This window comes from Nicotiana tomentosiformis, chromosome 2 (genome assembly GCF_000390325.3).
Source record: "Nicotiana tomentosiformis chromosome 2, ASM39032v3, whole genome shotgun sequence".
NCBI lineage: Eukaryota > Viridiplantae > Streptophyta > Magnoliopsida > Solanales > Solanaceae > Nicotiana > Nicotiana tomentosiformis.
Window position 1 is genome coordinate 190,266,648 of NC_090813.1, and position 25,687 is coordinate 190,292,334.

The following is a 25,687-nucleotide window of genomic DNA, read 5'->3' on the forward strand; positions in this document are numbered from 1 at the left end:
TTTTTTAAAACTTGTGGTATAAAACAAGCCTTAGATATTTAAGTGGTTATAAATTATCTCATTAAGGGTTAAAAAAAAATAAAGTAAAATTATTTCTAAATATAGAAAGGTGATATCCTTTTTTGGGATAAACGAAAAATCTACAAAACATTTTGTTCTTTGAAAAAATTCTGTAGCTATTTGAGTTGCTTGTATAGAGTAAAATATTGCATGATAGATATGTGGCTTTGGAAATTAGATTAATATTTGGTCTTTTGGCAGGGGTCGTTTTCTGTTCTTCGCAAGGAGATAAAGAATCTTGCTAAATCAAGTGCCGCCATGACGGAGGAGCAGTTGAACTTTCTCCTCATGAATCTCCATCATTTGTCCAAGTATCGTGCTGAGCAGATTTATCCATTAGTGACTGAATATGAGATTCTTCAGAATGTATGTGGCAACATAAGAGATTTCCATCAATTGAAAGTGAATGGCTGCGTTGAGCCTGAGATTATTGAAACTGTCTTACCTCAGTTTCAACTAATTGCTGAGAGAGTAGGACACTTCCTTTTGGATGATGAATTAATTGATAGAGACTATAGACTCTCAAAGCTAGCACATCTACTCTTGAAGATTATTCCAACTCAGTTGGAGGTTATGCACATGTGTCATAAAAATTTGAAATCTTCAACATCAGCAGAAGTTGGACGCTTCATTGAGCAGCTCTCAGAAACCTCTCCGGATATTCTTCGAGAATATCTGATTCATCTACAAGAGCACATGGTAAATGTTGTTACCACTAGCACTTCAGGGGCTCGAAACATTCATGTCATGATAGAGTTCCTATTAATCGTTCTTACTAATATGCCCAAGGAGTTTATTCATCATGACAAATTGTTTGATCTCTTGGCACATGTTGGAGAACTTATCAGGGAGGTATCAACTCTTGTTCGCGACTTAGAAGTGAATTCAAGAAATGAAGAGAGTACCAATGGAAAAAATCATGCAACTTTGGACTTGATGGAAAATATTGAACTCATGAAAGGAGATCTCAAACATGTTTACTTAAAAGCCCCAACCTTGTCTCAACTCTGCTTCCCTATGAGTGATGGATCCCTCCTTATGCATCTTCTACTAAGACATTTAAATGATTTGCTCAATTCCAATGCTTATTCAGTTGCATTGATAAAGGAAGAAATTAAGCTGGTGAAAGAAGATCTAGAATTCATAAGATCTTTTTTGATAAATGTTGAGCAAGAATTGTATAAAGATCTCTGGGCACGTATTCTAGATTTGGCATATGAGGCAAAAGATGTCATTGATTCAATTATTGTACGAGATAATGGTCTCTTACATCTTATTTTCTCACTTCCTTCTGTCGTAAAAAAAATCAAGCTTACCAAAGAAGAGGTCCCTAATTTACTTGAGAAGATTCCAAAGAACAAGGGCCTCATTGTTGTGAAGTCTCCCACCAAGTATGTTGAAAGGAAGTCTTTAACAACTGGTCAAACAATCGTAGGTTTTAAAGAGGAGGCAGATTTGATTATTAGTAAGCTCACCGGTGGACCGAAAATGCTAGATGTCGTTTCGATCACTGGTACGCCAGGTTCGGGTAAAACTACTTTGGCGTACAAAGTGTATAATGATAAGTCAGTTTCTAGTCATTTCGACATTCGTTCATGGTGTACAGTTGATCAAAAATATGACGAGAAGAAGTTGTTGGATGACATTTTTAATCAAGTTAGTGGTTCAACTTCGAAATACAGAGATAATATTGATGTTGCTAATGAGCTACGGAAACATCTGTTTGGAAAGAGGTTCCTTATCGTCTTAGATGACATGTGGGATACTGCAGCATGGGATGAGTTAACAAGACCTTTTCCCGAAGCTAAGAAAGGAAGTAGAATTATTTTGACAACTCGAGATAAGAAAGTGGCTTTGCATGCACAATGCCACAGTGATCCTCTTGACCTTCGATTGCTAAGACCAGAAGAAAGTTGGGAGTTAATAGAGAAAAAGGTCTTTGAAAATGGAAGTTGCCCTGATGAACTAGTGGATGCTGGAAAAGAAATAGTCCAAAATTGTAAAGGGCTTCCTTTGGTCGTTAATCTGATCGCTGGAGTCATTGCTGAGAAGGAAAAGAAAAAGACTGTTTGGCTTGAAGTTTTAAATAATTTGCATTCCTTCATTTTCCAGAATGAAGTGGATGTGATGAAGGTTATAGCATTAAGTTATGACCATTTACCAGATCACCTAAAGCCGTGCTTAATTTACCTTGCAAGTTTTCCGAAGGACTATGCAATTCCAGTCGGAACTTTGAAATTTCTTTGGTGTGGCGAAGGTCTTGTGCAACAGACAGAAATGAAGAGTTTGGGAGAAGTGGTTGAGATTTATCTGGATATTTTAATTTCGAGTAGCTTGGTTATTTCTTTCAATGAGATAGGTATACGGGCGACTTGCCAAATTCATGATCTTGTGCATGACTTTTGTTTGATAAAAGCAAGAGAGGAAAAGTTGTTTGACAGGATACGTTCAAGTGCTCCATCATCATCTTCTTCTTCAGATCTGATGCCACGTCAAATGGCCATTGAATATGATAAGGAGCACTTTGGGCATAACAATTTTGTGCTATTTGATTCAAAAAAGAAAAGGCATTCTGGTAAACACCTCTATTCTTTGGTGATACGTGGACAGAAGCTGGACAATAGTTTTTATGATATATGTCACCTAAGACACTTGAGGCTTCTTAGACTGTTGGAACTGAATGACTCTTTTATCAAGGTGAATGATTCTTTGCTCAATGAAATATGCACATTGGTCCATTTGAGGATCTTAAGCATTAATACAGGAGTTAAATCTCTGCCTTCGTCTTTTTCAAACCTCTGGAATCTAGAAACGCTGGTGGTGAAAAACGACAGACCAGCCTTGGTACTACTACCGACAATTTGGAATCTTGTAAAGTTGCGAATGTTGAGCATAAGTGATTGTTCTTTCTTTGATTTGGCTACAGATGAACCAATATTGATAGTAGAGGACTCAAAGTTAGAGAACCTGAGAGTAATACAGGGACTCAAACTTTCCTATTCGAAAGACACGGAGGATATTTTCAAAAGGTTTCCCAATCTTCAAGAGCTTAGTTTTAATCTCAAGGAATCATGGGATTGTTCAACAGAGCGATATTGGTTCCCGAAATTGGACTTCCTAAATGAACTAGAAAATCTCAGAGTAACTTTTAAAAGTTCAAATACATATGATAGTGCGCTCTCTGTAGCGACAAATCGGCTGTGCGATTTTCACTTTCCTTTGAGTTTGAAAATATTGATGCTGCATAAGTTTCCTCTGACATCCGATTCACTATCAACAATAGCAAGACTGCCCAAGCTTGAACAGTTGCACCTTGAATACGCAATCATCGGGGGGGAAGAATGGAACATGGGGGAGGAAGACACCTTCCAGAATCTCAAATGTTTGACATTGTGTGGAGTGACTCTTGCTAAGTGGGAGGTTAGAGAGGAATCATTTCCCGTGCTTGAGAAATTACGACTGTGGGCGTGTCCTACGCTTGAAGAGATTCCGCCTAGTTTCGGGGATATTTGTTCATTAAAAAGTATTGAACTGGGGTGGAGCCCTCAACTTGAAGTATCTGCTCTGAAGATTAAGCAAGATGTTGAAGATATGATGGGGGATATTCAGGTCCTTGTTTATGTGAAAATATGTGAGTATAGACGAACTTATTACCTCCTTTGATTCATTTTATGTGGGAAAATTTGACCAGTGTAATTTTCTTTTGCAGAGAGCATGTAAGATATACATCCAGCTTTTGAGGCTAAAGATGAATCCTCAGAGACCTATTGCATTTTCCCCTGCTATTTCACTCCTTTCTTTTACTCTGCTGTGTGGTGAATAAGTGATGGATTTGTATTGATATCAATTATTATTATATGACTTTTGTCTAATTTCCCTACTTTTTCTTCATTTTGTATGCTTAAAACAGGTACTCTAGTTTATGTATTCCAAGCTTTGTTCTTTCAGATTGTTGTTTTTGTGTACTCTCTTTTCTTTCTTGGCATGGCTTGAATTGTTTGCATATACATAGGATTGCTGGCTTTCAGATGTTGTAGAAAATTGTCTTTCATTGCATCAGATATATTTCACCACTAGATGCCATGTGTTGTATCTTGACCTGCTATTTCAACAAATGTGATGAGTACTTTCAGTTTTTCTTCTTGTATAGAAAATAACTATAGTTTCACTTTCCGTTAAATTCACTATAATGCTACATCTTCTGTTTTCCCTTTTACAAGTGAAATCATTTTTATTAGGGTACATCAATATGGTGTTAAGTGTACATAAAGGTATTACTAAGCAATTATTTTCCGTTAACCAATTGTTTTCTGTTGGTCCATTAGGTGCAGGGTATTAAAAATGGCAAAGGCGAGGGTAAGTACCTTGGGAAAGTATAACGGAGGGTAACTATAACTAATAGTATCTGATAGTAGAGGTGCAAATGTAACCCTCACGCCTTACCTTACTGATGGTAGAGAGGGACGAAACCCTTTCCAAACAAGAATGTAAAGAAGTACAAATCAAAAAAGATCAAATGTGTTACAATCATCACACAATAAGTTATTATTTCACTAAGTGTATGCATCAGGCTTCCACTGCTTTTTAAATTCCCAAGACTTCTTCTATCTTGAGCTCAAATAAGTTATTATTTCAAAGCAGAATGTATCAGTGAAGGAGGTGAGAGCCATCTACCTAATGGCTCTTGCACATTTGGATTAATTCTTTCAACTTCCCTTATACTATCACAACTACCAGTAGCGGTAGCACTCAAATTAAACACTGCATCTTTCCTATCCACATTAGTCTGAAGTTCTGAGATGGGATATATACGGGATTGATGTATGAATAGGATTTCTAATAACACTTACTGTTACAGATGAAGCCTAATGCTGTATAGCAGCACCTATTGAAACATCTTGATCATTAGATATAGCCACTAAAGATCCCAAATCTTGTTGGATTGGAAGAGTTTTCACATGTTAGTGATGGTATTTCTTGAAAGATTTGAAAAACTTAAAAACCAAATATAGGATAACTTTCAAAGGTTGCCCACCTTTTGTTTCACTTCCTTATTGTCCATCATATCAGAGAGTCAGCAATGATGTAACGTACGATATGCAAACAATTCAAGCCATGCCAAAAAAAGATAAGAGAGTATACAACAACAACAATTTGAAGTAGAACAATTTGATTTACAAAAGAATACATATTATATGATTTAATTAACACTGGTGCAGCCAACCATATAATATCTGCTGTTATCTTGTTGCTTAATAAGATTAAGGTTAATGAAGCAAAGGCCAAAAGAGTTCATTTGCTCAATGAAGGTGTTACTTTTATAACTCATATAGGATCGTGTGAGCTAAGTAACGAAGACTTAGTAGATAATGTGCTTTTTCTTCCTAACTAGTGCAATAAACCAAAATTTTCATTTGTCTATAGACACTTGTGGAAAAGCCTTGAAAGATTGTATTGTGTGTCCCTTAGTTCAGCACACTAGATTACTCTTCAGAAATAGTATTACTAGAGCTACTGCAGTGTTTGATTTGATACACATTGATGTATGAGGACCATATGGTATACAAACCTTTGATGAAAATAAAATGTTACTATTGACTATTGTTGTTGATCATTCTCGGATGACATGGTTATACCTGTTGAAATTAAAAATGATATCATTGTTATTTGAGAACATTTCTGCAATTAGTACATACTCAGTTTAATAGAAATGTAAACGTGCTTAGATCAGAGAATAGAACAGAATGTGTGAATCATGACTATCAAGAGTATTTCACTCATATGACATAGTACATCAGAGAACATGTATCTACACACCTCAGCAAAATGGCATAGCTGAGAGGAAGCATAGACATGTTCGGAGGTGGCAAGGGCTCTTAGATTTCAAGGGTATACATCCCTTTAAAATTCTGGGGTCATTGTGTTCTGGCAGCAACTTATATTATAAGCTCCCAATGTTCCCACCATGACAAGCACCGCAACTACACGAGGCTCGGCCAAATAAATGCAGGAGAAAGATAAATTCTGGTTACTATACATTATCAATACATATCAAAGAATAGTCAACACTAAAAATAGTATCTTGACAAGAGCATATAAGTAGCAGATACTATCTATATAAGTTCAACAAATGGAATTCCATTTGCATTAGTTTACAAGACATGACAAAAATTAATGACTTGATACATATTAATTTTCAGACAGAATTACAACTAATGTTTAACCATACATTACATAATTAATTAGTCTGTAAGAATTACATAACCACACCATTTCATCAGAAGAACATGTCACTAGAAAGAGAATAAAAAAAAAAAAAGAACTTCTACATAATGATACAAAAGTCTGCCAGGAGTTTAAACGTGCCGCCTCGCACCCAAAAATATAATATAACAGCACAACGCGAAGAGTTTAAACTCTTTATTTGAAAGTGTATAATAGATGGTCATATGAGCTTCAATCCTCTCTCATAACATTTAGCTCCCAATGTTCCCACAACAACCAGCACTGCAACTACACGAGGCTCAAGCAAATAAATGTAGGAGAAAGATTAAACATAGAACTAATACCTGCACTCTTCCTAAACAGAAGCCACAGAGCAATTCCCGTTACTATATGGCGTTCATCAATTATCCAAACAAAGTCAGGGTCGTCGAACCTCCATCTTGCCACTGTCCTATATATGTAAAGTTTGGCGATTCTGGTCTCATTTCCGGATTCACTGCTCTTCTTTTTTCCAATTCTTGAGGGATAGGACCACACAAAATAGAAAAGCTAACAAAAATTAATACAACTTTTTTCACTTCTAGAGTAAAGAAAATTGGTTAGGAAAATGCATAAGTACCCCGTCCCTATGACCGAAGTACTAACTACACATCTTTTCTTTTCGGGGTCCTATTACCCCTTGAACTATTTTAAAACAGAATTGTTACACCTTTAAAAGGCCACAACCATATCATATGTTGATTGAAGCCACACGCAATCTACATTTCATTAAGAATTTTGTTTAATCTTTTTTTATTCTTTCCTTTATTTTTTATTTTATTATTCTATTCTTTTATTCTTTCTTTTTCTTTCCTTTCTCTTCCTCCAATTACCTTCTTCCAAAATGTGACCACCCCTACTCTCACAAAATTCTTTCCACATTTTGTTTTCTGTCCTTTTTCTTTTTTATTTATCAAATTCGATATTATTGTTTAGTTTGTTGTTATGCAAGAAGAATATAATCATAAATGGCGGAATCTGCTATTAATATGGTGGACCCCTGATGAAAGTTATGCAAAATTTGGCCAGAAAAAAATGGGTTTCGATGGTCGGAAAACTTTCCAGCGAGTGACTTCCTGCACAACCTGGCTATTTTTCTTGCAAATTTGTGGACCGATAATAGGAAAATTTTCTACAACTAATGAATTTCACAAATTTGTTTACTTTTCAAATCATTTAGAATGAATATGCAATTACTGAATTGTTTTAATAATTGTTTTCTTAAAAATCTAGTTACACTATCTTCAACTTGGTGCTTCGATGGCTTAGTGATGATTTTGAAATTGTGTGTTGAGTGGCCTCTTGGTGGATTATGGCACTAAGGGAAGGGAGGGGGGGGGGGGGGGGTGCTATATACGCCTTGTGGTAGTGGCGGAGAAATTTGGGGGTTTTAACATGGTGGTGACATCGGCCATCTTGCAAGGAGGGTGTTTGGCTAAGCTTATAAACTGATCAAATTAGCTTAATAAGCCTTTTCGGCTTATCTACACGTTAGGTAAAGTTAAAAGTGCTTATAAGTCAAAAACAAAAAGCTGGTCACCCACCGCTTATGAATTTTTAGCTTATAAGCACTTTAAGTTTGATCAAGAATTTTACTATTTTATTCTTAAAATATTCCTTTTTAGAACAAAACTCCTACATCGATTCTCACTGTCTCAAGTATTTTTTCAACCTAACCCCCCTGCCTTTTCAAGTTTGCAATTTTTCTCGTTGTCTATTTAAGATCGGCAAATTCTTTATTCTTTTGCATATTTGTATCTGTGTGATTGTGTATTAATCTTTGAACCGTACATATAAAATTTTTTGGTATATTACTTTCTAAGTGTTGTGGTGATGGAGTTTTTGCATTTTAATTTTGTAAGACTTAGTACTATTTCTACTTTCACTTTTTGCTTTCTTAGTTTGTTACTTTCTACAACGTTTTTTTCCTGAAATGGGGTCAGATATTTTTGCCAGTTGGTGTCAATGTTACATTGTTATCAATCTGTGATTCTTTTTCTTTATTTTTTCCTACTGTTTTCTTTGTATTCACACTAATAATTGTCAGCATCTCACACCTACGATTTCTTTTCTTCTTTAATATGAGGCCAACACTTTTTCTTGCTAAGCGTTACACTTGAATCGGCAGCGCCCTTAATGTTGCTCAACCGTACAATCAGAGGCGGATCTAGAATTTGAAGGTAGCGCATGCCATAATTTCTTTTAATGTATACCTTGTAATGACTAATATGGAATTTGTTAGGAATGTTTATTCGATTTATTTGAGTTTATTCGGGTCAACTTAATAGGTATTTTGAATTTGCAAATACAAAAATTACTTCTCAGATATTAAAAAATAGACATAATTAGCATTTTAAATAAGGAATCATATTGTATACGGTCGAAATAGATTTCGGTCTTCGCACGTCCGATCAAGTTCGAACGATGATCGATCGAAGTGAGATTCTGAAGATGGAACAAACAAGCCTCGAACCTGAGGGGCCAATCCATGTCGAGTTCGACATCGTTATCGAGATCATGCTTATGATCCAAAGATCAACCAACATTGACCCTGAATCAATTCAAGAGCTCGAGTCAGAATCGAGCTCAAACCAAAATCGAGGGCTCTAGGCAAGATCGAGCTCGCAGAAAAAAGCCGTTGCAATCCCACTAGAGAGAATCTTGGCAGAAATTGTGGAAAAGCTGATTTATCATGGGTCTCCCACTGAGTATTTTTTTTATTATGCTTAGAGCAAAGTCCCTCTACTATAAAGGGCATGGTTATCATTTCTGTAAAGACAAATTTTTCCAGGCTTACATTGTAATAAAAACACTATATTTTCCCATAGTAAAGAATTGTTCTTTCAGGCTTCTTAAATTGATTCTACTTGTTGAGTCCTAAGATTCATTTTCTTTACAACCTTATCTATTTCGCATTCTTTGCAATCCATATTTATATTTCTATTTATCCTTATAATTTGTATTAAGTTGCGCCATATATCCTTGGAACTACGTATAAATTCAACTCTATCCATTTTTCAGGTAAACAGTTTGGCGCCCACCGTGGGGCCAAGGATAATAGTGGTTATTTGATACGAATCTGAACAAAACACGCCATTGTGTTTTGCGCTTGTTTCTGAAAAAATCTTGGATTTCGGATTAGCTACGACTAACCATCGATCAAATGGCTTCACCGATCGATAACGGGGCCGTCTTCAAGACGAAAATAACAACTTGACAACCAGTACTGAAAGACCACTTGTGAACCCTATTGGAGATCGAATCAGAGCGCCAATTGATATCAATTCGCATGTAGCTATTGAGGCAAACCTACATGCTGAACCCGAGAATAGCATCCATGGTGGCACTCGGTCTGCGGCTCGAGATACCCATAACGACGAGGAAAACGGTGTTAGCTTGCGTATGATTTTCGAAATGTTGCAAGCCCAATAGACAGCAATAGCTCAATTGCAGAGCCAAACCCAGCTACAAAGCAGGACGGAGCACAATCCACCACGAGAAATCACCCACAGAACGGAACCAGCCATAGTGAAGTCAAATGAGCAAGAATTGGGGACTACTCCCGAAATTGCTAAATTACTCGAGGAACTCACAAAGCGAGCCGAAGCCAATGATAAAAAAGTAAAAACTTATAACTCTAGGGTCGATCAGATCCCGGGAGCTCCACCAATGATAAAAGGGTTGGATTCAAAAAAATTCGTGCAAAAACCTTTTTCCTCGAGCGCAGCCCCGAAACCACTCCCCAAAAATTTCGTATGCCCAAAATTCCCAAATATAACGGAACGACCGATCCCAACGAGCATGTCACTTCTTACATATGTGCCATCAAGGGCAATGATTTAGAAGACGATGAAATCAAATCTGTGATGGTAAAAATATTCGGAGAGACCCTCTCGAAGGGGGAAATGATTTGGTATCACAACCTACCGCCAAATTCCATCGACTCATTCGCCATGTTAGCAGATTCTTTTGTGAAAGCACATGTCGGCGCCATAAAAGTCGCAACGAGGAAATCGGACCTCTTCAAGGTAAGACAAAAGGATAATGAGATGCTGAGGTAGTTCGTATCTCGTTTTCAAATGGAACGAATGGACTTGCCACCAGTCACAGACGATTAGGCTGTTCAGGCTTTCACTCAAGGTTTGAACGAGCGAAGTTCGACGGCTTCACGACAATTAAAGCATAACTTGATTGAATACCCAGCTATCACATGGGCCGACGTACACAATTGGTACCAATCGAAAATTAGGGTCGAAGATGATCAATTGGGGTCTGAACCCGTTGTTCGAAGGGATACTAATCGGGAACGAGGTCGGATTGGAGATCGATACCAACCGTACAACGAAAGCCACAAAGTCAGTAAATCGAGACATAACCTCAGGCAAAATAGCAAAAGAAGTGATCGAGGTCAAGGGTCCCGGGGGCTGATAAACAGAAGTAGTTTCGATAGGCCTGTCGGATCTAAGGAAGCACCTCGGTTATCGGAATATAACTTCAGCGTTGATGAATCCGCCATCGTATCAGCTATTGGACACATCGAAGACACTAAATGGTCTCGACCCATGCAGACCGATCCTGCCCAGAGGAATCCCAATCAAACGTGCGAATATCATGGCCACAGAACGGAAGATTGCAGGCAACTAAGAGAAGAATGTAGCCCGGTTATTTAACAAAGGGCATATTCGGGAATTTTTGAGCGATAGGGCGAAGAACCATTTTAAAAACAGGGATTTCGGCAAGCAAAAAGAACAAGAAGAACCACAACACATCATTCAGATGATCATCGGCGATGCCGATACCCTTCATGGACCAGTGCTTAAACGCACTAAAACATCGAAGAGAAAAGCGATCTCGACCTCAAGATTACACACCCATAGGAACTTTGTCCTTCAATGATGAAGATGCATAAGGAGTCATACAACCTCATAATGATACACTGGTAATATCCGTACTCATGATTAAAACTAAAGTTAAGCGTGTGTTGATTGATCCAGGTAGCTCGGCCAACATCATCAGATTAAAGGTCATAGAACAGCTCGACCTTCAGGACCAGATCGTAACCGCATCCCTGGTTCTAAACGGATTCAATATGGCATGTCAAACCACCAAAGTCGAGATAATTCTACCAATAAACGTGGCTGGAACCATCCAGGAAATAAAGTTTCACGTGATCGAAGGCGACATGAGATACAACGCCCTTTTCGGAAGGCCATGGATCCACAACATGAGAGTTGTACCTTTGACCCTACACCAGGTCCTCAAATTCCCAACATCGAGAGGAGTAAAAATAGTGTACGGAGAACAACCAGCCGAGAAAGAAATGTTCGCCGTCGAGGAAGCGAAACCAATATCCTCGCCTTCGCCAGTAATGGGATTGGGCTCAGAAGGGAAACGAGATACCAAATAGCAATCACATACATCGGCTTCAACCGAACCAGATAACCAGAAGATCGAAGAAAATGATGATCAGAGGATCCCTCGATCCTTCATGATTCCCGATGACTCCGACGCCACCAAATCAACAATTGAGGAACTGGAGCAAGTTATACTAATCGAGCACTGGCCCGAACGAAAGGTATACCTGGGAATGGGGTTGAGCCCCGAACTTAGGAAGAAACTTATTCAATTTCTTATCGATAACATTGATTGATTTTCCTGGTCCCATTCAGATATAACAGGAATCCCACCGGATGTAACGACGCATCGGCTAAGCTTGGACCCTATGTTCAGACCAGTGAAGCAAAAGAGAAGACCCAGTCCGAGGTAAAACACGCATTCATAAATGACGAGGTAACCAAACTTCTCAAGATAGGGTCCATTCGGGAGGTGAAATATCCCGAATGGTTAGCCAATATAGCGGTAGTGCCTAAAAAAGGGAACAAACTTAGAATGTGTGTGGATTATTAGGATCTGAACAAAGCATGTCCCAAAGACTCTTTTCCGCTGCCCAACATCGATCGCATGATCGATGCCACGGCCGGTCACGAGATCCTTACTTTTCTCGATGCCTATTCCGGGTATAATCAAATCTAGATGAATCGGAGGACCAGGAAAAGACTTCATTTGTCACCAAATATGGAACATATTATTATAATGTGATGCCCTTCGGGCTAAAAAATGTAGGGGCTACTTACCGACGCTTAGTAAATAAAATATTAGAGGGACGAATTGGTAAATCGATTGAAGTTTATATTGATGACATGCTAGTTAATTCCCTGCATGCAGAGCACCATCTGACCCATTTGCAGGAAACGTTCGAGATCTTGAGGAAATACAACATGAAGCTCAACCCCGAAAAATGTGCTTTCGGGGTCGGTTCGGGCAAGTTCCTCGGCTTCATGGTGTCGAATCGGGGAATCGAGATTAACCCTGATTAAATCAAGGCCATCGAAAACATCACCATCGTGGACAGCGTGAAAGCTGTACAAAGGCTAACGGGACGGATTGCGGCCTTAGGCCGATTCATTTCGAGATCATCATATCGAAGTCACAAATTTTTATCCTTACTCAAAAAGAAGAACGATTTCGCTTGGACCCCGGAATGCCAACAGGCATTAAAGGAACTAAAATAATATCTGTCGAGCCCACCACTACTTCACACTTCAAAAACAGACGAAAAACTTTGCTTATACTTGGCAGTATCGGAAATAGCAGTGAGCGGTGTCCTAGTTCGGGAAGAGCAAGGTATGCAATTTCCCATTTATTATATAAGTCGAACCTTAGGAGAAGAAAAAACTAGATATCCACACCTAGAAAAATTGGCACTTGCACTGATAAGCGCCTCTAGAAAATTACGACCGTACTTTCAATGTCATCCCATATGCGTATTAACGACTTACCCACTTCGTAATATTTTGCACAAGCCCGAACTATTGGGCCAACTGGCCAAATGGGCCATCGAACTCAGTGAGTACGACATCGAATATCAACCCCTTACGGCCATCAAGTCTCAAAGTTTAGCAGACTTCGTGGCCGATTTCACGCCGACTCTCGTACCCGAAGTCGAAAAAGAACTCCTTTTGAAATCGGGTACGTCATCGAGGGTATGGACCCTTTTTACAGATGGGGCTTTGAATGTGAAGGGATCCGGGCTAGGCATAGTTTTAAAGCCGCCCACGGGTAACACTATTAGGCAGTATATTAAAACTACCAGGTTGACTAACAACGAGGCCGAGTATGAGGCCATGATTGCAGGTCTCGAGCTAGCTAAAAACTTGGGAGCAGAAGTTATTGAAGCCAAATGTGACTCTTTGTTGGTGGTAAGTCAAGTAAACAAAACCTTCGAAGTTCGAGAAGATAGAATGCAAAGATATTTGGACAAACTACATGTCACTTTGCACCATTTCAAACAATGGACTTTACAGCATGTTCCACGAGAGCAAAACAGTGAGGCTGATGCACTTGCGAATTTGGGATCATCGGTCGAGGAAGGTGACTTGAGCTCGGGGACTGTCGTTCAACTCTCAAGATCCGTAATCGAAAAAGGTCACGCTGAGATAAATTCTACTAGCTTAACCAGGGATTGGAGAAATAAGTATATTGAATACTTAAAAAATGAAAAGCTCCCATCGGACCCTAAAGATTCAAGGGCCCTACGGACTAAAGCTGCTTGATTTACGTTGGCTTCAGATGGAATGCTATACTGAAGAACATTCGATGTACCATTGGCGGTATGCTTGGGTCCAGGAGATACCGATTACATCTTACGTGAGGTGCACGAGGGCACTTGTGGGAATCACTCCGGTGCCGATCCTTTAGTCCGAAAAATAATCAGGGTAGGGTATTATTGGATCGATATGGGCAAAGATGCGAAGGAATTTGTTCGAAAATATGACAAATGTCAAAGGTTTGCACCAATGATCCATCAACCCGGCGAACAACTTCACTCAGTCCTATCCCCATGGCCATTCATGAAATGGGGAATGGATATCGTCGGCCCTCTACCATCGACCCCAAGTAAAGCTAAATTCATTTTATTTATAACTGACTATTTCTCTAAATGGGTTGAAGCACAGGCGTTCGAGAAAGTAAGAGAGAGAGAAGTTATAAACTTTATCTGGGATCATATCGTATGTCGATTCGGAAAACCCGCCGAAATAGTATGTGACAATGGGAAACAATTTATGGGCAGTAAAGTGACGAAATTCTTCGAAGACCACAAAATAAGAAGGATATTATCAACATCGTATCACCCCAGTGGGAACGGACAGGCTAAATCAACGAACAAAACTATCATTCAAAACCTAAAGAAGAGGCTGAACGATGCTAAAGGAAAGTGGAGAGAAATCCTACCCGAAGTCCTTTGGGCATATAGAACGACGTCAAAATCCAGTATGGGGGCAACCCCGTTCTCCTTAGTATACGGGTCCGAAGCATTGATACCAGTCGAAGTCGGTGAACCCAGCACCAGATTTTGATACATGATAGAAGAATCAATGAATTATTGGACAAAAAACGAGAAGCTGCTCTCGTCCAATTGGCCGCCCAAAAGCAACGAATCGAAAGATATTATATTCGAAGAACCAAGCTCTGCCATTTCAAGCCCGGGGACGTAGTGCTGAGGAAAGTTACCCTCAATACCCAAAATCCGAACGAAGGAAAACTAGGACCGAACTGAGAAGGACCATAGCAGGTTCTCGAGAATGTCGGAAAGGGTTCATACAAGCTCGACATTATAAACGGCAAACAATTATCAAGCAATTGGAATGTGTCACATCTAAAACGATACTACTGCTAAGGTACGACCCTCCCATATTCATTTACATTTCAAAACTGACCCCTGCAGAAGTCCGATAATGAGCTAAGGTGGATCCTTCAATACGAACCCTAAGATCCGAAAGCACGCGTTGCACTTTTTTTCCCTTAGACCGGTTTTATCCCAAATGGGTTTTTTTTGGCAAGGTTTTTAATGAGGCAACCAATGATCATATTGCGCTTACAACAGTATCCTAGTCCTCTTTACAATCGACCTAAAATACTGTGGGAGGGGGGCATTAGCCCTCAAATATATCAAGTTCTGATGCAAGAAAGTTATTTCACAACAACGGGTTTTCCAATAGGAAAAGTTGTAAGAGCCAAATGGTCAAAACGAACCATGCTCATGTAGTTGGCCCGAACCCAGACGCGAAACATAAACATATGTATAGTGACTTGCAAATAAAGTTTGCCAACATCTTATGTCCAAGAAAAATTCCTCTATTTGGAGATTATGCAAACAGAATTAAGATAAACTCGACCACTACGCCTACGGGCTACATTACTTCGACTTCGAATCATTCACTCGACTACTAAGCCTACGGGCTACTTTTATTTCGAGTTCGAGCAAGCACTCACTTGACCATTACACCTACGGGCTACATTACTTCGAGTTCGAATCATTCACTCGACTACTAAGCCTACGGGCTACTTTTATTTCGAGTTCGAGCAAGCACTCACTCGACCATTACGCCTACGGGCTACATTACTTCGAGTTCGAATCATTCACTCGACTACTAAGCCTACGGGCTACTTTTATTTCGAGTTCGAGCAAGCTCTCACTCGACCATTACGCCTACGGACTACATTACTTCGAGTTCGAATCATTCACTCGACTACTAAGCATACGGGCTACTTTTATTTCAAGTTCAAGCAAGCACTCACTCGACCATTACGCCTACGGGCTACATTACTTCGAGTTCGAATCATTCACTCAACTACTAAGCCTACGGGCTACTTTTGTTTTGAGTTTGAGAAAGCACTCATTCGACCATTACGCCTACGGGCTACATTACTTCGAGTTCGAATCATTCACTTGACTACTAAGCCTACGGGCTACTTTTATTGCGAGTTCGAGCAAATACTCACTCGACCATTATGCCTACGAGATACATTACTTCGAGTTCGAATCATTCACTCGACTACTAAGCCTTTGAGCTACTTTTATTTCTAGTTCGAGCAAGCACTCACTCGACCATTACGCCTACGGGCTACATTACTTCGAGTTCGAATCATTCACTCGACTACTAAGCCTACGGGCTACTTTTATTTCGAGTTCGAGCAAGAACTCACTCGATCATTATGCCTACGGGCTACATTACTTTGAGTTCGAATCATTCACTCGACTACTAAACCTACGGGCTACTTTTATTTTGAGTTCGAGCAAGCACTCACTCGACCATTATGCCTACGGGACGTTACTTCGAGTTTGAATCATTCACTCGACTACTAAGCCTACGGGCTACTTTTATTTCGAGTTCGAGCAAGAACTCACTAGACTATTACGCCTACGGGCTACATTACTTCGAGTTCGAATCATTCACTCGACTACAAAACCTACGGGCTACTTTTATTTCGAGTTCGAGCAAGCACTCACTCGACCATTACGCCTACGGGTTACGTTACTTTGAGTTCGAATCATTCACTCAACTACTACGCCTACGGGCTACTTTTATTTCGAGTTCGAGCAAGCACTCACTCGACCATTACGACTACGGGCTACATTACTTCGAGTTCGAATCATTCACTCCACTACTAAGCCTACAGGCTACTTTTATTACGAGTTCGAGCAAGCACTCACTCGACCATTACGCCTACAGGACACATTACTTCGAGTTCGAATCATTCACTCGACTACTAAGCCTACGGGCCACTTTTATTTCGAGTTCGAGCAAGCACTCACTCGATCATTACGCCTACGGGCTACATTACTTCGAGTTTGAATCATTCACTCGACTACTAAGCCTACGGGCTACTTTTATTGCGAGTTCGAGCAAACACTCACTTGACCATTACACCTATGGGATACATAACTTCGAGTTTGAATCATTCACTCGACTACTAAGCCTACGGGCTACTTTTATTTCGAGTTCGAGCAAGCACTCACTCGACCAATATGCCTACAGGCTACATTACTTCGAGTTCGAATCATTCACTCGACTACTAAGCCTACGGGCTACTTTTATTTCGAGTTCGAGCAGGCACTCACTCGACCATTATGCCTACGAACTACATTACTTCGAGTTCGAATCATTCACTCGACTACTAAGCCTACGGGATACTTTTATTTTGAGTTCGAGTAAGCACTCACTCGACTATTACGCCTACGGGCTACATTACTTCGAGTTCGAATCATTCACTCGACTACTAAGCCTACGGGCTACTTTTATTGCGAGTTCGAGCAAACACTCACTCGACCATTATGCCTACGGGATACATTACTTCGAGTTCGAATCATTCACTCGACTACTAAGCCTACGAGCTACTTTTATTTCGAGTTCGAGCAAGCACTCACTCAACTATTACGCCTAAGGGCTACATTACTTCGAGTTCGAATCATTCACTCGACTACTAAGCCTACGGGCTACTTTTATTTTGAGTTCGAGCAAGCACTCACTCGACCATTACGCCTACGGACTACATTACTTCGAGTTCGAATCATTCACTCGACTACTAAGCCTACGGGCTACTTTTATTTTGAGTTCGAGCAAGCACTCACTCGACCATTACGTCTACGGGCTACATTACTTCGAGTTCGAATCATTCACTCAACAACTAAGCCTACGGGCTACTTTTATTTTGAGTTCGAGCAAGCACTCACTCGACCATTACGCCTACGGGCAACATTACTTCGAGTTTGAATCATTCACTCGACTACTAACCTTACGGGCTACTTTTATTTCGAGTTTGAGCAAGCACTCACTCGACCATTATGCCTACGGGCTACATTACTTCGAGTTCGAATCATTCACTCGACTACTAAGCCTACGGGCTAATTTTATTTCGAGTTCGAGCAAGTACTCACTCGACCATTATGCCTACGGGCTACATTACTTTGAGTTCGAATCATTCACTCAACTACTAAGCCTACGGTCTACTTTTATTTTAGGTTCGAGCAAGCACTCACTCGACCATTACGCCTACGGGCTACATTACTTCAAGTTCGAATCATTCACTCGACTACTAAGCCTACGGGCTACTTTTATTGCGAGTTCGAGCAAACACTCACTCGACCATTATGCCTACGAGATACATTACTTCGAGTTCGAATCATTCACTCGACTACTAAGCCTTCGAGCTACTTTTATGTTGAGTTCGAGCAAGCCCTCACTCGACCATTACGCCTACGGGCTACATTACTTCGAGTTCGAATCATTCACTCGACTACTAAGCCTATGGGCTACTTTTATTTCGAGTTCGAGCAAGCACTCACTCGACCATTACGCCAACGGACTGCATTACTTCGAGTTCGAATCATTCACTCAACTACTAAGCCTACGGGCTACTTTTATTTTGAGTTCGAGCAAGCACTCACTCGACCATTACGCCTACGGGCTACATTACTTCGAGTTTGAATCATTCACTCAACTACTAAGCCTACGGGCTACTTTTATTTCGAGTTCGAGCAAGCACTCACTCGACCATTACGCCTACGGACTACATTACTTCGAGTTCGAATCATTCACTCGACTACTAAGCCTACGGGCTACTTTTATTTCGAGTTCGAGCAAGCACTCACTCGACCATTACGCCTACGGGCTACATTACTTCGAGTTTGAATCATTCACTCAACTACTAAGCCTACGGACTACTTTTATTTCGAGTTCGAGCAAGCACTCACTCGACCATTACGCCTACGGACTACATTACTTCGAGTTCGAATCATTCACTCGACTACTAAGCCTACGGGCTACTTTTATTTCGAGTTCGAGCAAGCACTCACTCGACCATTATGCCTACGGGCTACATTACTTTGAGTTCGAATCATTCACTCAACTACTAAGCCTACGGGCTACTTTTATTTTAGGTTCGAGCAAGCACTCACTCGACCATTATGCCTACGGGCTACATTACTTCAAGTTCAAATCATTCACTCGACTACTAAGCCTACGGGCTACTTTTATTGCGAGTTCGAGCAAACACTCACTCGACCATTACGCCTACGAGATACATTACTTCGAGTTCGAATCATTCACTTGACTACTAAGCCTTCGAGCTACTTTTATTTTGAGTTCGAGCAAGCACTCACTTGACCATTACGCCTACGGGCTACATTACTTCGAGTTCGAATCATTCACTCAACTACTAAGCCTACGGGCTACTTTTATTTCGAGTTCGAGCAAGCACTCACTCGACCATTATGCCTATGAACTACATTACTTCGAGTTCGAATCATTCACTCAACTACTAAGCCTACGGGCTACTTTTATTTCGAGTTCGAGCAAGCACTCACTCGACCATTACGCCTACGAACTACATTACTTCGAGTTCGAATCATTCACTCAACTACTAAGCCTACGGGCTACTTTTATTTTGAGTTCGAGCAAGCACCCACTCGACCATTATGCCTACGGGCTACATTACTTCGAGTTCGAATCATTCACTCGACTACTAAGCCTACGGGCTACTTTTATTTCGAGTTCGAGCAAGCACTCACTCGACCATTACGCCTACGGGCTACATTACTTCGAGTTCGAATCATTCACTCGACTACTAAGCCTACGGGCTACTTTTATTTCGAGTTCGAGCAAGCTCTCACTCGACCATTACGCCTACGGACTACATTACTTCGAGTTCGAATCATTCACTCGACTACTAAGCATACGGGCTACTTTTATTTCAAGTTCGAGCAAGCACTCACTCGACCATTACGCCTACGGGCTACATTACTTCGAGTTCGAATCATTCACTCAACTACTAAGCCTACGGGCTACTTTTGTTTTGAGTTTGAGAAAGCACTCATTCGACCATTACGCCTACGGGCTACATTACTTCGAGTTCGAATCATTCACTTGACTACTAAGCCTACGGGCTACTTTTATTGCGAGTTCGAGCAAATACTCACTCGACCATTATGCCTACGAGATACATTACTTCGAGTTCGAATCATTCACTCGACTACTAAGCCTTTGAGCTACTTTTATTTCTAGTTCGAGCAAGCACTCACTCGACCATTACGCCTACGGGCTACATTACTTCGAGTTCGAATCATTCACTCGACTACTAAGCCTACGGGCTACTTTTATTTCGAGTTCGAGCAAGAACTCACTCAACCATTACGCCTACGGGCTACAATACCTTGAATTCGAATCATTCACTCGACTACTTAGCCTACAGGCTACTTTTATTTCGAGTTCGAGCATGCACTCACTCGACCATTATGCCTACGGACTACATTACTTCGAGTTCGAATCATTCACTCGACTACTAAGCCTACGGGCTACTTTTATTGTGAGTTCGAGCAAACACTCACTCGACCATTACGCCTACGGGCTACATTACTTTAAGTTCGTATCATTCACTCTACTACTAAGCCTACGGGCTACTTTTATTTCGAGTTCGAGCAATCACTCACTCGACCATTACGCCTACGGGATACATTACTTCGAGTTTGAATCATTCACTCGACTATTAATCCTACGGGCTACTTTTATTTCGAGTTTGATAAAGCACTCACTCGACCATTACACCTACGGGCTACATTACTTAGCATTATATACGCATATATTATATGCATATGGGATATGGGAAACGATTACAGCATTATATACGCAACACCACCTGATCAGCTGGTATATATTGATGATTTCGCCCATAGAGGCCGGGATGATATGATGGGATGCCCTCAGAGGATTGATGATGTTATATACTCATATACCTATTCATGGTATGACATTTACACGCATATGCATGACATTATAAATGTTTCATGATTCACAGAGATATTCATACTTACATGTTGAGTTCTTTACACCATATTTCTTTCATGCCTTACATACTCGGTACTTTATTTGTACTAACGTCTCTTTTGCCTGGGAATGCTGTGTTTCATGCCCGCAGGTCTCGATAGACAGGTTGAGAGTCCTCCAAGTAGGCTATCAGCTCAGCAGAAGGTGTTGGTGCGCTCTATTTGCTCCGGAGTTGCTTATTTGGTTAGTATGATTTGGACAAGTATTGATTGGTATGGCGGGGCCCTGTCCCGACCTTTATGACGTTTATGTACTCTTAGAGGCTTGTAGACAGATGTCTTATATATGAATACTTGTTTGGCTTTATCATCCTATGTTTTGAGTGTACAAATGATCATTTCGGCCTTATAGGCCGGTATGTCACGTGTATAAATTTCTATATCATGTTGGGTCGTCCTATGTCTAGTATTCCCTTATGTTTTATTTCAGTTATCTCATGATGGCCCTTCTGGCCCATTTACCTATGATGGTGTGATAAGAAAGATATGTTACGTTGGTACTTGGTTGAGTAAGGCACCGGGTGCCCATCGCGGCCCTCCGATTTGGATATTATGAGGATATGTGACTTGATTCAGCCCCTAAAAGGGCCCTCTTGGGTAACCTACACATGTCCATTTAGGTGGACTAATTTGGGCCTTCCCTTTTAGCAAGTAAGTGACGCACCTACTTGTCACCTGCTTGGTTAATTAATAGGTGTCACATGCTGCCCTTATTCACTTAGACACATATCTTACCCTCATTTAATAGTCACGACATGTATTAAATAGCTCAAGATAGTAGGACGAGTAAGCAAGTAGCTCAACAAGTATCACGGCAAGCAAGCAGCCATATTTTATGTATCCATTATCTCATTTATTTTTTTCCAAGTCTCATTCAACTTAACTTACTTAAGACTTCGATAAACCTTCCTTATCCTTGTAGAGTGATTTCATTCCTTCGGAGCTTACATCAACCGACTTACGACGTACTTTTATGTACAAAAATATGGGGTGTAACAAATATTAAGCTCACATCCTTTTTAGATGTCATGTTCTCCGAATTAGGGTCTATGCTATCTGGTAAGCTCATATCAGCTTCTGCCCTAAAATATTTCTTTTCAATTAATTAATTACTGGTCTTTTTCTTTCGAAGCTTATTTTTGTATGTAAAATGTATGCCTTTATTGACTAACAAAAATCCACCTTGTCTGAAAATTTTATTTCTTCTGGTAAACAAAGGTGTCGTTGAGGTTGTAATTTGATTGCAAATTTTTTTGTGGCTAAGAATCCTCTAAATGGAGGGCGTAGATTCTATAAAGTCTCTTAATTTGACGAGGAAACTTCATGTGATTTGTGGGAATAACGTGATGAAAAAATGTCATCGCATGTGATAATGATACTCAACAACTTGAAGACTTCACTGAATTCTGTAGAAGTTGAAAGGAATTATCAGAAGAAGATGTGGCTAACTTGGAGGAAATTATTTCTATTGAAAGAAAAAAAATAAAAATAATCATTCGTATGAAATGGAGGATATTAATTCAGCCAACTTAGAGAATGTAGCTTGGATGGAGGATAAATTACAAATGCTGAAGTGACTTATTATTATTTCTTAGGTTGTCTTTGTATTGGTGCTAGTTTGTAAGATGAGGTAGTGTAGTTTGGTTAATTTATGTTAATATTTTGTAGTTTTTGTTGGTATATTTTTTGGTAATTTTTGTTCTGGAATTATATAATTACTGGGGTATTTTGTGATACTGCAGTTACAATGATTATTTAGTTGTATGAAATGAAGGTTTTTGTTGAAAGTTTAAGTGATATATAAACTTGCTTACAGTGGAAACAACAATAATAATGAAATAGTAATAATTTTGGCATAAATTAAGAATAGAATATTACTTATAAATTTAAGAACATTACCAATCATAAAGTTATAAACATAATTTTTTTTCTGGATTTAAGCTCAACAAAATATTGCTATTAGGCATGTGTAATCCAAAATTTGTACCACTGTCATAATATTTACTTGTCTAAAAAACGAGAATCATCAAGATATTACACAATCAATCTTGCAAAAAAAAGGTCTATTACATTCATCGACATACTTTTCACAAATCTGTTACACTACTTCCCATTACCTCTTCTAGCTTATAACTTTTCTCTCTTTCACACTCAGTAGTTTAGATGTTGCATGTCAATTGTATTTTTCTAGTCTCAGTATTTTATTATTGATTCTTATGCTGCAGTTTTGCTTTGATGTCAGAGACAACCTTCGGCCTCAATATTGGGTTAGCTTCTGCCCCAAAGTCTGCTTGAATAAGCCTTCTTATGGCCTGAGTAGCCTGACTTGGTTGCTGATTTATCTGAGTGTCATGGTTTGATTGCTGACTTGGCTGCTGGGTTGTCTGAGTGCTGGCTTGATTGCCAACTTGGCTGCTGAGTTGTTTGAGTGCACTAGCTGGACTAATGACTTGGTTATTGAGTTGTGTGAGTATACTGACTGGATTGTTGTGTTGTCTGATTAGCCTGACTTGGCATTTTTTGGTCTTGCTCTTTGAAGATAGAATTAGGGACCATGATGTTTAAGTGTACTGGGTGGGCTGATGACTTGGTTATTGAGTTGTGTGAGTATACTGATTGGATTGTTGTGTTGTCTGATTAGCCTGGCTTGAAATTTTTTGGTCTTGCTCTTTGAAGCTAGAATTAGCGACCATGACAAATTCATTACGTAGATTGGGGTCTTATACATACTGAGGTATCGCTTTAGACTGCATCAATTAAATGCACATTCTAAGTTAATATAATTATTGAAAGATAACTAAAAGAAAGACGGTTATACCTTACCTTCAATAGGCGTGTTCTTTCATTTAAAGTTTGGTTTGTGTCACTAACACAATTTTTCTCCGTAGGATATCATGATGGCACCTAGTCTCTACGACTAGGTAAGCCTAACAGTTAATAATAACCTGACAGAAATAATTAACAGAATACATAAAAAAAGGTTGAATAACTGATATAAACTTTTGAAAACGGATCAACAACAGTACTATCACGATCCAAAATTTAACTAGTCGTGATGGCACCTAAATCAACCTGCTAGGTAAGCCAATTAACAATAAACCACAATATAATGATAATGATAAGAGTCAAAATTGAAATAACTGAATTTTATATAATTTTTGAATGATTGGTAGTACAAATTATGAGCTTCTAAGACTTAGAGTTTACAAAGCTGGTATGAAATAAATACACCATCTGTTCGAAACGTACATGAATAGATTTATAAATCTAAAGCTACCAAGAACAAGAGGCAGTTATGACCGGAACGCAGGTACATCTTCAATGCCAGCTCCCGCCACTCACAGCAATATCAGCTCCAAAATCTGCACGCAAGGTGCAGAAGTGTAGTATGAGTACAACCGACCCCATGTACTCAATAAGTAACAAACTTAACCTTAGGTTGAAAGCAGTAACGAGCTTAGACAACGGTTAGAGTCCAACACCAATAGCCAAGAATAGCTCATAACAATATAATAAAAGCATCACAAGTAACAACTCAAAGATATGATGCTCAGCTCATTCACGGTTACGAAAAAATAGGCATGCTTTTCAGTTATAACAGTAAAACCTAAATCTTTCACCGAAATCACCAAATTATGAGTAAATAAGAAAACTATGATTTTTCCCAAAAACTTTCAACAACAGATAAGATATTTCATTCTCAAATAGCATGAGGAAATTACATCTCTATGCCTACATCTCAATGTGTATGTGAAGCCATGAATGTCACAATATTGTTTAGCATGAGGAAATGCATCTCTATGCCTATATGCCAAGTATACATGTCAAATGTAATGCATCATAGTGATGAACTCATGTACTCAAACTCTCAGAGTGCTCAATCTCATTGTCTCACACTCAATCACTTGGTACACACAATCACTCGGCACACTGCACTCGATACCTACGCTCATTGCTGGTATGTCAGACTCCGGAGGGATGGATCCTGCCCAAGCGCTAATATAAGCCAACATGGCCTGCTGCAGCATGCAGCGTGTAGCCCGATCCCATCATGAATCAATAAAACCTGCAACGGCATGCAGCCCTGATCCCATCATAATTCAATAAAACCTGTTATAACGTGCAATCTGATCCCATCATGAATTAATAAAATCTGATATGGAGTGCAGTCCGATCCCATCATGAATCAATAAAACTTGTTGCGGTGTGCAGCCCGATCCCATAAATATCACTCACAATCCGGCCCTCAGGACCCAACTCAGTCATCAATCTCTCTAGTCTATCGAGATCATAAATCTCATGCCAATCAGCCCAAACAATGATAAAATGATGTGACATCAAATGACAACAGAGACTAAGAAATGATATGCAAAAGAATGAATATGATTGAGTATATAATTATAATTTAAGCAAATAACTCAACAATAGAAATGACCTCAGTGGGTCCTAACAGAATAAGTATATAGCCTAAACAATATTTCTAACATGGATCACAACTCAATTACTCTAACACGTAGGAATTTTATGGATGGAAACAAGATTAGATTACTACACAATACCATAGAACCAACCGAGTTAAAAATTTTGCGGTGTACGCCCATCACCTAGCATGTGCGTCACCTCAACACCAACCACATAACA

The 25,687-nt window shown here is 39.6% G+C and overlaps 2 protein-coding genes across 16 annotated transcripts in view; both read left to right on the forward strand.

Moving 5' to 3' along the window:
* LOC108942769 (putative late blight resistance protein homolog R1A-3) overlaps positions 1 to 4,007 on the forward strand; it is a 54,666-nt gene extending 50,659 nt beyond the window's left edge. For both annotated transcript variants that reach the window (XM_070196481.1, XM_033654441.2), the window contains exons 4-5: positions 262 to 3,691; positions 3,770 to 4,007. In XM_070196481.1, the coding sequence (XP_070052582.1) occupies positions 262 to 3,691; positions 3,770 to 3,771 (3,432 nt within the window). In that variant the 3' untranslated portion in view covers positions 3,772 to 4,007. The remainder of the gene's footprint in view (positions 1 to 261; positions 3,692 to 3,769) is intronic.
* LOC104107800 (putative late blight resistance protein homolog R1A-3) overlaps positions 1 to 25,687 on the forward strand; it is a 172,873-nt gene that overhangs the window by 75,513 nt on the left and 71,673 nt on the right. The window lies entirely within an intron of this gene.